This window comes from Melanotaenia boesemani, chromosome 9, assembly GCF_017639745.1.
Source record: "Melanotaenia boesemani isolate fMelBoe1 chromosome 9, fMelBoe1.pri, whole genome shotgun sequence".
NCBI classification, from domain to species: domain Eukaryota; kingdom Metazoa; phylum Chordata; class Actinopteri; order Atheriniformes; family Melanotaeniidae; genus Melanotaenia; species Melanotaenia boesemani.
The window spans coordinates 1,960,996-1,977,584 of NC_055690.1; the positions used below are offsets into that span (position 1 = coordinate 1,960,996).

The 16,589-nt window shown below is 43.7% G+C and overlaps 1 protein-coding gene across 1 annotated transcript; it reads right to left on the reverse strand.

The window, feature by feature from the left end:
* Positions 1 to 59: 59 nt before the first annotated feature.
* Positions 60 to 13,797, reverse strand: usf1 (upstream transcription factor 1). The gene is made up of 11 exons (XM_041995692.1): positions 13,742 to 13,797; positions 13,064 to 13,116; positions 12,911 to 12,960; positions 12,635 to 12,747; positions 6,980 to 7,093; positions 3,133 to 3,286; positions 2,905 to 2,992; positions 2,770 to 2,828; positions 2,604 to 2,698; positions 2,397 to 2,525; positions 60 to 722 (listed from the first exon to the last, which is right to left on the reverse strand). Exons 2-11 carry the CDS (start codon positions 13,069 to 13,071, stop codon positions 633 to 635), a joined length of 900 nt encoding a protein of 299 aa, XP_041851626.1. The 5' UTR covers positions 13,072 to 13,116; positions 13,742 to 13,797; the 3' UTR covers positions 60 to 632.
* Positions 13,798 to 16,589: the final 2,792 nt, after the last annotated feature.

Below are 16,589 nucleotides of genomic sequence, written 5' to 3' on the forward strand. Positions count from 1 at the left end.
ACACGAAGATGTTACCAGTCTACGACTTTTATAAACACAACTGAGAATGCCTTGAGACATAGAGTTAATCATTTTTATTATAAAGACATCCAGTCTACACAACGTCAAGCTTACAACCCATTTACCTCATTACTTACATTGCTGCAACGACATTTTTGTCCCCTTCATGAAACACAAAAAAAGACCCCAAACTATCATTTAAATGACAAACTTGGTACGAGCAGGTCAAAGTGACACTTAATAAAAGATATGCATACGTTTGGAGGCGTTAAAAAGAGTGCATTTGATACGAAGCACAGTACTGCAGAGCTGAAGCAGACAGACTGCGGGCGTCCATGGTCGTGTTGTAGAGCTTACTGTACTGGAGGCTGACAATCGTGTTTGTGGAGGAAGTCATGAGGGCTTCTCTCACGTTATGATTGTAGGTATGAGGTGAAGGGTTTAAAATGCTCTGAAATGTTTCAGAAACAATCCTAATCAGAGTTCAGAGAAGGTGAATTTGAATATTCAGGACAAAATTCCCCCTCCATCACACATTTCATGCATGCTTGATGACAAGAATCTCAAAGCATTTCAAGTCTTTTGGCCCATATGCGGTTGTCCTTGGATACTCCTGGCCAACAGCTGGCCTCTCACTGAGGGTCTGTGCTGGATGATCCCACGATGCCATGCTGACGCAGAAGGTTCCTCAAGATCTGGTTCTTGGACTTCCAGTCTTCCACCTGTGCAACAAGCAAACAGGGAAGATGTAAAATCAGAAGAAGTTAAAGGTCTGAGGGCACACGCAACTTTCTCTACATTTCCAATTTTATTTCCAGATTCTGTTTAATTTTTTTCCCCCAAATTTCCATTTTTCCCTGAATTGTGTTTTATGATGCCACCTCATTTTTCCCAGCGTAAACACACGAACTAAATGGACACGTGTTTGTCAAAGAACGGTTGCTAAATGAACCTGGTGCAGCCTGTTGTCGGTTATCTCGACTGATTTTAACCATTTTATCTGAACATCCACATGGATAACATGATGGATGGGAATGTGAAGGAATTTTCTTCCATACCGGACGTTTCCATGGCTACATGTAAAAGAACCGACCCACATTCAAGGCCACATTCTGGACCTGGTTCTCTCTAAAGGTGTTGATATTTCCTCTGCTGTGGTCACTGACGGCCTTGTCTGAGCATTTTTGTATTTTGTTTGATTTACTGATCACTCAGAATGTCCAACCAGCTGCTCCTCGGTCAGGAAGAGGAACATTAATGAAAGAACAAGAGCTCAGTGTGTGGAGGCCATAGCTATGTTACCAACAACCAGAGCAGAGTCAGCTGATGGACTCCTGCATCATCTTGAATGTAATGGATGCTGCTGCACCGATAAGAACCAGGAGCACCTTGAGTAAACAGAAACCAGTATGGAGAAACACCACTGTGGTCACCAGTCTACAGAGAGAAAGCAGGAAAACTGAGTGGAAATGGTGGAAAATGAACGTCAGACTGACTCTGAGCTGTAGAAACAAAGCCTGCGTAGCTATAACACTGAGCTGTACAAGGCCAGAGAGCTGCATTTATCTAGAATGATCCACAAGAACATCAACAATTCTCTGTTTGCTACGATGGAAAACTTCCAGTTCAGCCCAGAGCTCCTCCCTGCTGACAAATAAAACCAACTCTTTTAGCCAAAACATTAAAACCATTAGAAAGCATATTAATTCCACACAGTCAAACAAGAAAACTAGTCTGTGTCTAAAACCCGGAAATATTTCTGATGTTATGTCGCAATTTAAAATGGTGAATTTAAAAGTCTTACAAGAAACAGTTTGACATTTGAAATCAGCAACATGCACTTTGGACATGATTCCATCCGACTTTTAAAACCAGTTTTTACCTCAGTAGAAACTGGTCTCCTACTGATAGTTAACAGCTCACTGGCATCAGGCTCTAAAGATGGCTGCCATTAGGCCCCTCCCCTAGACGCCTCTTTAATGAACACCTATAGACCGTCTCTGACCTCCTTCACATCCAGACTACTGAGAAAGTTGTATTTCACCAGCTTCATGACTTTTTAAATGAAAGTGGAAATCTGGAAAAATTTCAGTCCGACTTCCGACCTCATCACAGCCCTGAAACAGCTCTGGTTTTGGTCTGGTATCAGTCCTGGTTCTGGTCTAGTATCAGTCCTGGATGTGTGACAGAACCTGATCTCATCTGAACTTGGAGTTTCATCCAGATGTAAAAGCCTGCAGCCGGATGCCTTTCTACCTGATTCTCAGGTGTACCACCTCACCTGTCCTCTCCTGGACCAGTTTGGGCCCCAGTGTAAAAGAAGTCCTGGTCTACATGATGACTTTAATAATGGGTTAACTCCATTCTCCCAGATCTGTGGTGTGCATGTGACCCACCTCCTGTCTGAGCAGCTGGTTGTCGACCCGCAGACGATCCAGAACACCGACATCCTCCCCCAGCTTCAGGTTTTTCTGTCGGAGCTCCTTGATGTACTCGCAGGCTTTTGATAAGATCCCCCCTTTACTCTGAGACAACACACAAGGTCTGAAACATACGGAGGATGCAAGCTGTGTTTGTGGGTTTAAGAACAAGCTTCACCTCACCTGGCCTGTCTTGGTGTAGTCCACGTTGCAGTCTGGGATGGCCTTTGAAAGCTGGACGATCCAGTTGTTGATCTTGTCTCTGCGCCTGCGCTCAACTGTTGGAACAACGTTGGGATTTAACACCTGTATTCCAGCCTCATTTTTCATGCTATGATTAAAGGCTAACCTTCGTTGTGCTGGGCTCGCCGCTTCTCATCCCTGGAGCCCCGAGGAGCCTCCTGCTTCCTGGAAGTCACATCACATGGAATTTATTCCACTTGCTAATTGGCTAGTTGATTACTTTAAATCATAATGTAATTACGCGATGTATGGCTGGGTTCGAGGTGCGATTGTCCTTTGATTGGATCCCGTCAAAACTTCCTGGGGTGACATCATCACATAAACCTGGCCTGTAAAAGAAAAACTCACCTTCAGCTGCAGAGAACAAGACACCAACTCATCCTCATGAGGAAGAGCATCAGAGGAAACAGGTTTGTATCCATGTCTTGCCACAGTGATGTAGTAGAGGTTACAGGTGTACACAAGTTACCTGTGGGTGTGGTCTGTCCCAGCAGAGTGTCAGACGCCTGCACTGTGGTCACCATGGTGCCGGTAGTAGCATCTGCAATGGTGGCTGGGTAATAAGTGTACTGTGTCTCAGCGCTGCCATCCCCCTCCATCGCCTCTGACTGAGAAAAGACGGCCTGAAAACAGCAGAGACGTGAACATTAAAGGTCCTTCCATGTCATGCAGACACGGTTAAACCAACGCGCTGAAGTTCAAAGCAAGCCTCAGAACGAAGAAGACACACCGGGTGCCTCCTGCCAGCTAAGAACAGGAAACTGAGGCTACAATTCACACACACTCACCAACACTGGACAATAGAAGATGGAGAAACGTTGCTGGTCTGATGAGTCTCCATTTCAGCTCCACATTCAGATGCTAGGCTCAGAATCTGATGGAAACATCATGAAAACATGGATCCATCCTGCCTTGGATCAACGCTTCAGGCTGCTGCTGGTGTAATGGTGGGGGGAGATTTTCTTGGTCCACTTTGGGCCCCTTAGTACCAACGTGGCCTGGTTTAACCAGCACAGCCTACCTGAGTATTGTTGCTGACCATGTCCACAGCAGCAACGATCTAGAGGAGACGTCTCTACTTCCTTTGCTGTTTAACTATCTCTAGATTTCTGACCCTGATCTATCTGCATAGATCTTCATGGCTGGATGATGGCTGGTAGATTTACAGCTGTGTCACTTAAACCACATTAATACTGAACAGTTACAGCAGATAAAGGAAAACTATAACTGAAAAAGGCTGCTGTCAGCATGTTTCATCCTTCAGCTTCAGCGACAGGAACATGGATCTGATGGACAATCAATTTCACATGCCGTTACGCAAATGGAACAAACAGGTGGAAATTATAGACAAAGACACCCCAATAAAGGAGGTTCTGCAGGTGGTGACCACAGACCACGTCTCAGTCCTGCTTTCTGGATGATGTTTTGGTGACTTTTGAAAGCTGGCGGTGCTTTCACTCTAGTGGTAGCATGAGACGGAGTCTACACCCACACAAGTGGCTCAGGTAGTGCAGCTCATCCAGGATGGCTCATCAATGCGAGCTGTGGCCAGAAGGTTTGCTGTGTCTGTCAGCGTCGTGTCCAGAGCATGGAGGCGCCACCAGGAGACAGGCCAGTACATCAGGAGACGTGGAGGAGGCCGTAGGAGGCAACAACCCAGCAGCAGGACGCTACCTCCACCTTTGTACAAGGAGGAACAGGAGGAGCACTGCCAGAGCCCTGCAACATGACCTCCAGCAGGACACAGATGTGCATGTGTAGCTCAAACGGTCAGAAACAGACTCCATGAGGGAGGTATGAGGACCCGACGTCCACAGGTGGGGGTTGTGTTTACAGCCCAACACCCTGCAGGACGTTTGGTGTTTACCAGAGAAAACACCAAGATGGGTAACTTCACCACTGGCCCCTGTGTTCTTCACAGATGAAAGCAGGTTCACACTGAGCACATGAGACAGACATGATGGAGTCTGGAGACGACGTGGAGAACGTTCTGCTGCCTGCAACGTCCTCCAGCATGACCGGTTTGGCAGTGGGTCAGTAATGGTGGGGGGTGGCATATCTTTGGGGGGGCTGCACAGCCCTCCATGTGCCAGAAGCAGCCTGACTGCCATTAGGTACCGAGATGAGATCCTCAGACCCCTTGTGAGACCACATGCTGGTGCGGTTGGTCCTGGGTTCCTCCTAATGCAAGACCATGCTAGACCTCATGTGGCTGGAGTGTGTCAGCAGTTCCTGCCAGACGAAGCATCGATGCTATGGACTGGCCGCCCGTTCCCCAGACCTGAATCCAGCTGAGCACATCTGGGACATCATGTCTCCATCCACCAACGCCACGTTGACCACAGACTGTCCAGGAGGTGACGGATACTTTAGTCCAGGTCTGGGAGGAGATCCCTCAGGAGACCATCCACCACCTCATCAGAAGCATGCCCAGGTGTTGTAGGGAGGTCCTACAGGCACGTGGAGGCCACACACACACTACTGAGCCTCATTCTGACTTGTTTTAAAGACATTGCATCAAAGTTGGATCAGCCTGTAGTGTGTTTTTCCACTTTAATTTTAAGTTTAATTCATAACTTTTATGGACAGAATTTCTAGGTGCAGCCGAGGTGTTGAGGGGATCCGGTTTGGTGGCCTCAAGATTGGGTCTCTGCTCTTTGCGGATGATGTGGTTCTGTTGGCTTCATCGGGCCATGATCTTCAGCTCTTACTTGAATGATTAGCAACCAAGTGTGAAGCGACTGGGATGAGAATCAGCACGTCCAAGTCTGAGACCATGGTCCTCAGCCGGAAAAGGGTGAAGTGCTCTCTCCAGGTCTACAATACGGTCCTGCCCCAAGTGGAGGAGTTTACGTTTCTTGGGGTCTTGTTCACGAGTGAGGGAAGGATGGAGCAGGAGATGGACAGGCGGATTGGTGTGGCGTCTGCAGTGATGCGGACTCTGTGTCGGTCTGTCGTGGTGAAAAAGGAGCTGAGCCAAAAGGAAAAGCTCTCGATTTACCGGTTGATCTACGTTACTACCCTCACCTATGGTCACGAGCTGTGGGTAGTGACCGAAAGAACAAGGTCGCAAATACAAGCGTCCGAAATGAGTTTTCTCCGCAGGGTGGCCGGGCTCTCCCTTAGAGATAGGGTGAGAAGCTTGGTGATCCGGGAGGGGCTCAGAGTAGAGCCGCTGCTCCTCCACATCGAGAGGAGCCAGATGAGGTGGCTCGGGCATCTGGTCAGGATGCCTCCTGGACGCCACCCTGGTGAGGTGTTCCGGGCACGCCCCACTGGAAAGAGGCCCCGGGGAAGACCCAGGACACGCTGGACGGACTACATCTCTCGGCTGGCCTGGAAACGCCTTGGGATCCCTCCGGATGAGCTGGTGAATGTGGCCGGGGAGAGGGAAGTCTGGGTTTCCCTGCTTAGGCAGCTGCCCCAGCGACCCAACTCCGGATAAGCGGCAGAAAATGGATGGATGGATGTTGTCGCTGTGGTTCGTTGTGCTTTTCCTTTAAGGCAACAACCTCCTCGTGCTCTTTCCCGTGATGCCGACTCAGACGCTTAGAAAGTCGCTGCTGGTAAACCTGCCAGCATTGGTTCTGCCTCTGGAAACTTCAGCCCTGCATATGAGGCATGTTGCTGTTTTACTAGCGGGGTTACCGCTAATGCTAAATGTTAGCACAACAGTGACACATGCAGCTGCTTTTTCGCCTACCAACTCACAACAACGATCACACAAGACTGCGTAACTTCCTGGTCTGTGTGTGGTTGTGTTGGGCAGGAAACAAAGAATTCTAAGTTTCTGTGGTAACGAATGGTGTTTAGACAGAAATACTTGCTGATACCGACCATCACAAATCCAGCTCCAAGGAAGGAAACTCTGCTGTCTGATACTTTGGAATACTGTTATTTAAATATCCAAGATAGGACATGGTTATTTAATACCTATATTTAAAGATAAAAATACTATTCTCACCCGCCATCGGCTGCACCTGGTATATTTAGATCATATATATGCAGACCGCCTGCACTAACCGAGCTTGTTACAGGGTTCTGGCTGTGAGTCCGCGTCCAGCCTCAGTTCATTTTTGCCAAAATACCTGCATTTTTTTAGTTCTATTTACTAAACTTTGTTGTTTTTGCTCCAGTGGTAGGCAACCTGAGCCAATACAGCTTGTAATTTATTTGTTTAAACTTGTATTTACTGGTTTATTTGACTGTTCTCTGTAATTTTCTCTCATGTATTTTTGTCAGCCTGTTGTAGAGACATTTTGTCTCCACACTGGCTCCATTGGAAAATATGGGCAACCAATCAGTGCTGTTCTCACCTGCGTGACAGCCTGGGTAGTTGCAGGGAAACCGGCGACGAGGCTGACGGCAGCACCTCCATCAGTCTGACCCTCCAACTGGCCATCTGACACCTGGATCACTCTGTAGGTCACCTGCACCCCAAAAACAGAACACCAAGTGGTTGCTATCTGATTACATCACACACACATTATCTTTATCTCCTTCATCCTTTACATCTCTACGAAAAATCTCTCTCCATCTGGTACATTCATCCAAACATTTCCCGTCACAAACAAGCCACAAAATTCAAAGACTCCGTACATAAAGAACGATGGTTGTCAATATGTGACCGACTTGAATCCGTTTTTTTTAAACTCCACCAGCCAATCATGTTATTTTCAGATATGTTTTAGGCTTTTTTATGCATACAAACATGCATATACTGAAAAACATACTGTAACATACACCTTCCCATGCAGTCTGTACACACGTGCACATATAAAACAGTAAAAGTAAGCAGAATAAATACATAGAAATAAACACGTAGTGCTCCCAAACGCCTCCCTTTCTGCCTGATTGTAAGCGGCTGCTTCGTCTCCACGGTGAACCTGTTCCTCGTCTCACCGCTGACGGGAACACTGAAACCTTTCCCGGCTGTACAGATTAAGGAAATATTAAAGTTCACTTTCCTTTTCCTAGATTATAACTCCCCTCATGAATGGTGAATCATTTCTGTACATTTATTAGTAGATTGTTTTTAGCTTTGAACATTATTTGACCTTCCAGTGGCTGTAAATGTGAGTAACTTTGAAGGAATAATGAGTGTGTTCCCGATAGCAGCGTTGTGGATGGTCTGTACGGACCGTAGGGGTGTTTGGTAGCCGTTCCCCAAACCTCAGACAGTGATTTTGGTGAGAAGAGGGAACAGTTAGGAGGGATTTCTGATCCTGAACCTCTTTGCTTATTATTGCAACACCTCTGGAGACTTTAGTTTGTACATGTTTTATATGTGATTTCCAGTTAAGTTTCTCATCTATAGTTTAACATTTTATTTTTATGAACTCTTTGTATTTCCACACATATATTTTTATTTTTAACTGTGTATTAATTGCAGGGGTGCTGCTAGTGATGTTGGGCCCCATGAAAAGAAACTGAAGTGCCCCCCCCACCCCCCCCCCCTGAAAATGTTGATATTGTAATACATAAAATGAGCTATTTTAATGATACTTTGACCATCATACCTATATTTGTTAAAAGAAAAACATGACAGTTAGGCTACTGGTACCTCAACATCAGCTTGATTTTCCATGTCCTCAAACTCTGTCATGTTTGAAGTCTCTTTGTGGTCTTATTTAGTCCATCTCCCTCATCTGAATCACTTTCAACATCTTCAGCTTGATTTCAATGTTCTCCCGCTCTGCTGTCTCTCTGAGTCTTCCTACACTCTCTCGTGGTGTATCCTCATCATCTGAATCTGGACCCTCTTCCATGTCTTCCTCCATTTCCACTCTCCTCTCTGACAAACTTGAAGATGATGCTGGACCTGCTCTGTAGTGTACATGGCATACAAAATTATATAGTATCTCCAATCATGTAATGTCATGTGTAGCAGCATCACAATCATTATTTCTGGTGGCCTCCCACTATTTAGTTTTAAAGGTGCTTTCAGTGGTTTCACCAACAATGTGAAGGGAAATTGATTTGACTACCAATCCTCCACGTCATCGTCTCCTCATGGAGCAACATGAAGTCTAATTTATCTCCACATCTGTAGACTCACCGGTGAAGCTTTAGATTAGTGGGAACATATATGATCTATATGGTTGTTGCTGGTTAATCTTCTGATATGTAGAAAATGTAAATATTTCTCTGGTTGGATTGAAACAGTCACCCAGTCTGCTGCACTAGAAATGTCTCTGTTCCTGCTGCAAAGCAGGAGGATGAGTCCAAACTACTGACCTGACCTAATATTACAGAGATAGCTGAGCATTTTCTAAACCATTCAAATCGGTCTAAAAAAATATTATTATTAATTCTGAACTATTTTTCTATTATACGTTTTTTTTCTTAACAATAATGAATGAATTCAACACTCAGCTGCTCACCTCCTTCCTCAGGGCCACCTGGACATGTTCAGGTGGGGAGGGGTGGGGAGCGTGTTCAGGTGGGGAGGGGTGGGGGGCGTGTTCAGGTGTGTGTGTGTGGGGGGGGGGGGGGGGCGTGTTCAGGTGGGGTGGGGAGGGAATGTCTGGCAGCATCTGCTTCAGCTGCTCTCGTTTCTGTTCGGAACATGCGTGATTTCATTTTTTTATTTTTTCTAGCAGAGATGCTTGCTAATTGTTTGTCTGCATTAATTATTTGACTAAAATTGTGAAATGAATAAAATCCAGAGTTTTATCCAGAAATATGAGCTAATATGGAGCAAAGTGAGCTAGCTTATATGAACAAAGTTTAGAAGAGACAACAAGCTGATGTTCCACAACTTTCCATCAGCCGAGCTGACCGACCACCTCGCCTCTGGAAGAAGTGGGTGACGTACTGTCCACCCCTCTGTTCTCTCTCCAGCTTTTTTCTTTTCGTTTTTAACTTCCTGACTTTGAGGCATGTTGCCGTCTTCGCATCCACTCGCTGTTTGTCTGTTGCTGCTTCGCAGCTGAAGGAGCAGGTGGACTGAACCATTTAAGGGAAATATAGAGGGGGGTGGGTGTTCAGAAATGTTTCCAAAACAAAAAAACTTAGTGAGACCGTTGCATTGTGACTAAATTGTTTGCATGATTGTAAGTTTATCATTAGGTATCAGATAATTTTGTCAGTATTACAGTTGCATTGAGGGCCCTTCTGGGCCCCCTGTCACTCATGGGCCCCATGAATCCTTCCCCTTTACCCCCCCTTTTCGGCGCCCCAGATTAATTGTACAGTTAACAAACAAAATTCCTTTGGCTTTGGTTTTAATGATAAGCTGTTTCAGTCAAACCATTTTAGGTTGTTTGTTTCTATCCTGATGTCCTGTAATTTTTCTAAAGAACAGAAAATATTTGTGCCATCAGCAAACAACACAAAATGCAATACCTTAGTAATTTTATATCTATAATTAATGTACAGAATGAAAAGCTTTGTGCTGGGCGATTAATAGCTAAAATCGATAAATCAAATTTTACATTTCTGGAGATTTATTTTTATGAAAATCTGGATTTTTTCCATAGCAGACTTAGCCCTCCCTCCACACCAGAACAGTGTTTGACAGATTTTCAGTGAAGTGGTCCTTCACTCATATCTGGGATTTAGCTGTACGTATAACTGCAGTGAGAAATGCTGCTCTCTACGAGATGCAGAAGTCAACTTAACCCACAAACACTAGTTAAGAGACAACCTTCATCAGGGGAATTACTCCTGCAGTGGATCCTGTATGATAAGATCCAGATGGAAAGAGATCACGGATGCATTGTGTCGCATATTTCTATGTAAGATATGAAGTCGTTTATATGGTGGAAAAGTTATGACATTATATGCTTTATTTTGCTGGCATTCATCTATATAAACAAATGTTTTTAATAAGTTTATTTATGTTTTGTAAAAGAAAAGAAAAGAAATTGATTAAAATTGGAAATCGGATTTGGTTATAAAACACCAGAGAATTTATGTTTAGGCCATATCACCCAGCTCTACTTTGGGCCCAACACTGAGCCATGGGGGACCCAAGCAAGGTCCAAAAACGATGAAGCAGCCACGCAGGTTCACAAACTGCTTTGTACCCAGTCCAGTCCCCTGGTACCATATCTTCCCAGTTTCTTGATGAATAATTCATGGCTGATTGTAGAGCTGCTCGATTATGGGAAACATGATAATCACCATTATTGTGACTGAAATAGATTATTTAACACAATTAGAGACAGAGAGATGGGGGCAGCCAGTGTGTCGGTGGTAATCCAGACCAGCATCTTTCCTCCAGGTCCCAGTAGCTCTAGTTTGTCTCAGACCAGCAGCTTTGTTCTGCCCGGTGTAATCTGGAAAAAATGAGTCTGGAGACATTTCGTTTTCAGCTTGAAATCTGCGTCATATCCGGCTCTATGGTGCGGCTTGACCACAGGTCCGTAGCGGTGGCGAAACGTTGGACTGTAGCCACGTCCTTCATCCAGGACAGGGAGACACTCCAGCAACATGGAGACCAGACGGCAGTGATACGTTTGTCCAGAGTGGTGATGAGGTTCCCAAATCCGGCTCGTTCACTGTGTTAACTGAGCGCTGGTCTTCAGAGAGAAAAACTTCTGTTTGTTTATTATGTTTGTCTCCCTGTGTCTCTGGGAGCTGCTGGATTATTTAGTCACAACTCACAAAAATGGAACATTTTTCTATTTTCTTGTGTCGCTTTGCAAGCCCCAGTAACACCTTCCAGTTGGGGCCTTAAGCAAGACGCTGCAGCCCACAGTAAATCGTTCTGGAGAAAAGCGGGTGAGCGTAGCTGCAGCTTCAGCACAACTGTAACTTTTGGGAATTAAAAACTTAATAAAGAGGGACCAGTATAAGACCAACAAAACACAACGTCTATGGCTGCATCCACCATATCCACAGTCATCCACCTCGAAACACACCTGGAGAGGTTAGTCACTGTAATATGAAGCTAATGTTAGCATCTATGCTAACAAAGAGCTGAGAGCCACAGCAGCATAAACGTTAGCTTGTTACTGCTTTTGTACTAAAATATTGTTTACTTGTCAGATTGGCTCCACTCCACTGTTCAGAACAACAACGAGACATTTACTAAACAGTTTCTAAAAACGGCTGACTTGGTCATGATGACGTTAAACTTTAGCTACGCCGTACTGACCAGCATCCGCTACGATGTAATCGACCAGCATCCGCTACGATGTAATCGACCAGCATCCGCTACGATGTAATCGACCAGCATCAGCTACGATGTAATCGACCAGCATCAGCTACGATGTAATCGACCAGCATCAGCTACGATGTAATCGACCAGCATCCGCTACGATGTAATCGACCAGCATCCGCTACGATGTAATCGACCAGCATCAGCTACGATGTAATCGACCAGCATCAGCTACGATGTAATCGACCAGCATCAGCTACGATGTAATCGACCAGCATCAGCTACGCAAGACTGGGCATGAGGGTTTTTACTGGCCAGTGTAGCAGAACGTGTATTTAGTTCCAGATGTGTGGTCCAGGTTCTTTATTTCCAATGTTCCAGGATTATTTATGTCAAACAGCAGCTGGAAGTCAGAGGTAGCTGGATGTTTTCCTGCTTTCTAAAGAGAAGTTAAAAACCATGGTTATAATGTAGATACCAGGAAGAAACAGTAGAGGTCCTGTAATCTGTTTTCTCTAAATTATTTTATAGGATTTATTTATTCTCCATACAGCACAGCAGATTTAAGCTGACTTTACTTTGTCTATTATTTTGTTTTGCTGGCATGAAAAGGTAATCAAACTTAAAGACCTAGAAGGAGGGTTGATTTGGTTTTACTCATTTACATTGTTTGCAAATTAATCAACACACAATGATTGTGACATTGTGATTATCTCCCTGACCGATAAAACTAATTGTCCCAGTTAATCTCTGTGTGGAGATGTAGTGCGTGAAGCCATGATGCTCGAAAACTCGCTTAAACCTTTCAGCATTGATGGACCCATCATTAATGAGAGATTAAAGTAAAAAAAAGACTCCATCCTACCTGGCCCCCAGCTCCTTCCGTCTTGAACAGGTATTTGATGGGTTGGTCAGTGAACGTTGCAGCGGACTGGATGGTGGCGATGGCTGCAGGATCCTCTGCAGTGGCAACAGACCCTGAAACAGCCCACAAAACCATTACACTAACTGCATCATGGGCAAATCTGGCCACACTCAGAATCAGGTAAAGTCTGTACACTGAAGTCTTACAGCAAATGTAATTACAACACAATTATAACACAAAAATGTCAAAATTGGGTTTAACTACTGAAAAAAGCACCTTCCTCGCTGACGGTAACAGCTCCGTCTGGTTCTGGGCTTTTCTGTTGGCTGCAACCAGAAAAATACAAGAAAGAAGACATGTTTGGACTGAATTAACACTGCTATGTGTTAACATTATTTTATTGTTATCAAGAAACAATGGCGCGCGCACCTCTTCATTTCTGGCGAAGCGCTTGTAGAGGAGACCGCCGTCACTCGCCCAGACTGCGGAGAAAATTCATGAGTTTGATCAAAAACACAAGAGAACTTTTCTTAAATCTAATCACTGCTGTGTGGCTAAATGGTTGTTTACAACACTGGTACAGGTGTGGAGGGATAAAGCTGAAACAGTGTTGGAAGACGGTTAGCTAGCTGTACCCGAGGGCGAGCCGCAGCTAACGTTACCATGGGTGATACCGGAAACTCACCAAAGAGCCCTTCAAAATTACAGCATAAACCTGAAGCGTTTTAAAGAAACAACGCCTGGATTTGCCACAACACCGCTGAACAACACGATTTAACAGTCTTTTATTTGAGTTTTAATTAATTTACAGATCAATGTTTTGTATTTAGCCAGTGAAATCTAAACGTTTAAAAACTGTTTTGAAAATTTGGAATTCGACCGGAAGTCTATCACATAAATATGGTGAATTGATGAATATCCTACCCTACCAGTCGGCCCCAGCGGGTTGGTTTACAGTTGTTTAACAAAGCAGTACAGTTTATATTATCTTTGTTGGGATAGCTTTCGTTATAACTTATAAACACGTGGTTTTACAATAAGACAAAATTATTTACACGTCGCTAAATTATTGCTAATTTATTCCAGCATGAACAAAGATGTACTTACGCTGCTGTGGTCACTCCTCCATTTGTCAACACACCAGTTTAGTCGTCGGAAGTACGCATGCGCAACAGGATATTAAGTCACTAGGATCCAGATCAGACGATAAATATTAAGGATTATATGAACCGAGAGAAAACAAATATTCAACCTGTCTTCAGGTTCAGCAACTCATTAATTGTTGGCTTCAAAGGAATATTTCAATTTTTGGAAGAATTTTGTTAACGAAGATGGTAGGAATTTCAAGATGAATCTATCCAACATACTCTTCACATATATGGTACAGAACTATAAAGAGGATTAACCAAATCACCACAATTTCATTTGGAACCACAAACCTCTGATCAGAAAGAGTGATGTGGTGAAAGCAGCAGCAGAGGGAGGGATGTTATGAACGCTGTGATAAAGTTAAAATGGCTGCAAATGTCTATTAAAGATGAAAATAGTTTAGTTTCTTTGCACATCTATTTGAAAGAGTTGGAGGTATTAAATTTCTGTTGTAATATGATTCCAGTCCCATAAAACTGCCTTTTAAACCAGATTACCACATGCAAGTATTAATATATTGGATAATGTTATATAAACACAATTTCACCCACATAATAGGACAATCTGGAATAACAGATACTTTCTACACAAGAGGAAATCCTTAAAGAGACTGGGAGGAAAAGGAGTCTGGAGCAGAGAAATGGTGACTTTCTAGCTTCAAAATTTAGCTCCAGAGTTCAAAAACAAATTTAAATTCAACTGTCCACACACACAGTTTGTGTGAGTAGTTAAAGCCATTCCCGTGGTCCTGTTAAACGTGGTTAAAGGAATGTTACGTTACTCTGCTATAACACCTGTTTTTCCAGCTCTCTATATTGATGAATACAACTTTTTGGATAATAACTGTAACAAAAAAAAATGTTTAAGAAAACAAATGAACAGCCGTATTTTCCTCTCCCTGTTAAAAGATCATTTAGGACTTTTCTGAAAAGAAATATAACTAAAATAAGATCCAGTTTTTTTCATTTATTAGCAAAATTGAAAGAAGTTCATTTTAAAACACTGAATGATATTTACCCCTGTGCAGAATTTGTAAGGTGAAGGTTTCATGTGGACGTTTTGTCATAAAAACAGAGACTCTACAGCTGCTAGGTGGTTAAATCTCTTTGGGATTAGATTTACGATTGGTCTCCAAAGAATGTGCTGCCTGCTTTTGTCTATAAGGATGTTTTATTTGGGCTTTTTCATCCAAACAAAGATGTTGAATTTTTGTGCAAGAGTATTTTGATTATAATAAATATTACCTATTGAAATGCAGATTTTTCAAGGTTTTTCCAAATTTCCACACACTACTGAGCCTCATTCTTGTTTTAAGGACATTACATCAAAGCTGGATCAGCCTGTAGTTGTTTTTCCACTTTAATTTTGAGTGTGACTCCAAATCCAGACCTCCATGGGTTAATAAATTTGATTTCCATTGATCATTTTTGTGTGATTTTGTTGTCAGCACATTCAACTATGTAAAGAACAAAGTGTTTAATAAGAACATTTCATTCATTCATGTTATTTTAATGTTCCCTTTATTTTTTGAGCAGTGTACTAAGCATAAATAATACAAATATAACCAAATGCCTCATAACAAAAGTAAGTCCTAACCCTTCCTGGCTGTAACACGTAGTTAAACGACTTAATAAAAACAGTAATGAATCACCACCAGCGGGACCACCAGCGGGACCACCAGTGGGACCACAAACGGGACCACCAGTGGGACCACAAACGGGACCACCAGTGGGACCACAAACGGGACCACCAGCAGGACCACCAGCGGGACCACCAGTGGGACCACAAACGGGACCACCAGCGGGACCACAAACAGGGTTTACAGCTACACCATCAGCAGGTTCCTCAAGAACAACGACCACAGTGACAAAGGCGACCAGCAGTGCGGTTCGGTGACTATTTCTTATGACTCGGAGTCACATTTAAGGGAGGGAGGAGTGTGACAAGTGTTGCTGGAGGTAGAGAGGGCAGTGTGTGAGAAGTGGGCGTGACGACCTGTCTTGATTACCTGAGTGAAATCACCTATGATGGAGATGAGCCGAGGCTGTGTGAGTGTGGGTGAAGTTCCTGGGGAGTAGAGCTCTGAAGCCCCACCAGGCAGAGTGGTCCTGCTTTACTGTTGGTGTTGTATTGCTGCTGGTACCCAAATTTCCCTGAGGACTCGCCAAAGGGATTAATAAAGTATTTCTATTCTATTCTATTCTAATCGGTGACCGCTCCACCCCAGGATCTGACCACAAGACAGCAACCATTGTGGTTCAGAGAAATCCTGGAGGTAAAGGATATCCCACGGTGCTGTGCTTTGCTGAAGGGCATAATATATGCTCTGAATTTGAGCTATCGCAAGGAACTTAAATAAACATTTGAAGTTTTTCAGAAGCTGTTCCTTGAATTGATGGACTGAAAGCCAGTGCAAAAGTAATGAGTCTCAAGAATGGTATTTTCTGAAGATTTCCCGTGTTTCACAGCACTATCAGATTATGTTGTTTTGGAGTTTGAAGTCCACTGAGGAAGCTTTAAAACTGATGGTGTGACAGAAAATTGATGAATGTTATGGGCTAACTATGTATAACAACTTAGGAGAGTTTCAGCACAAGCGTCTTGGCTTTGGATGTTACCTCACTGGAGACTCAGGTTTTGAGCAGGTCACAATTGTTTAAGATGTATTTAGCTGTCCAAGATGTAGTATAGAAGATTCCAAAATCTTCTATACTACCCTTAGGACAGCTTTTTATAGTACACCATCATTTCATCCTCAAAGCGGTGAACTGATAGATGACCAAGAATTCTGTTTCTTGTTTCAAAG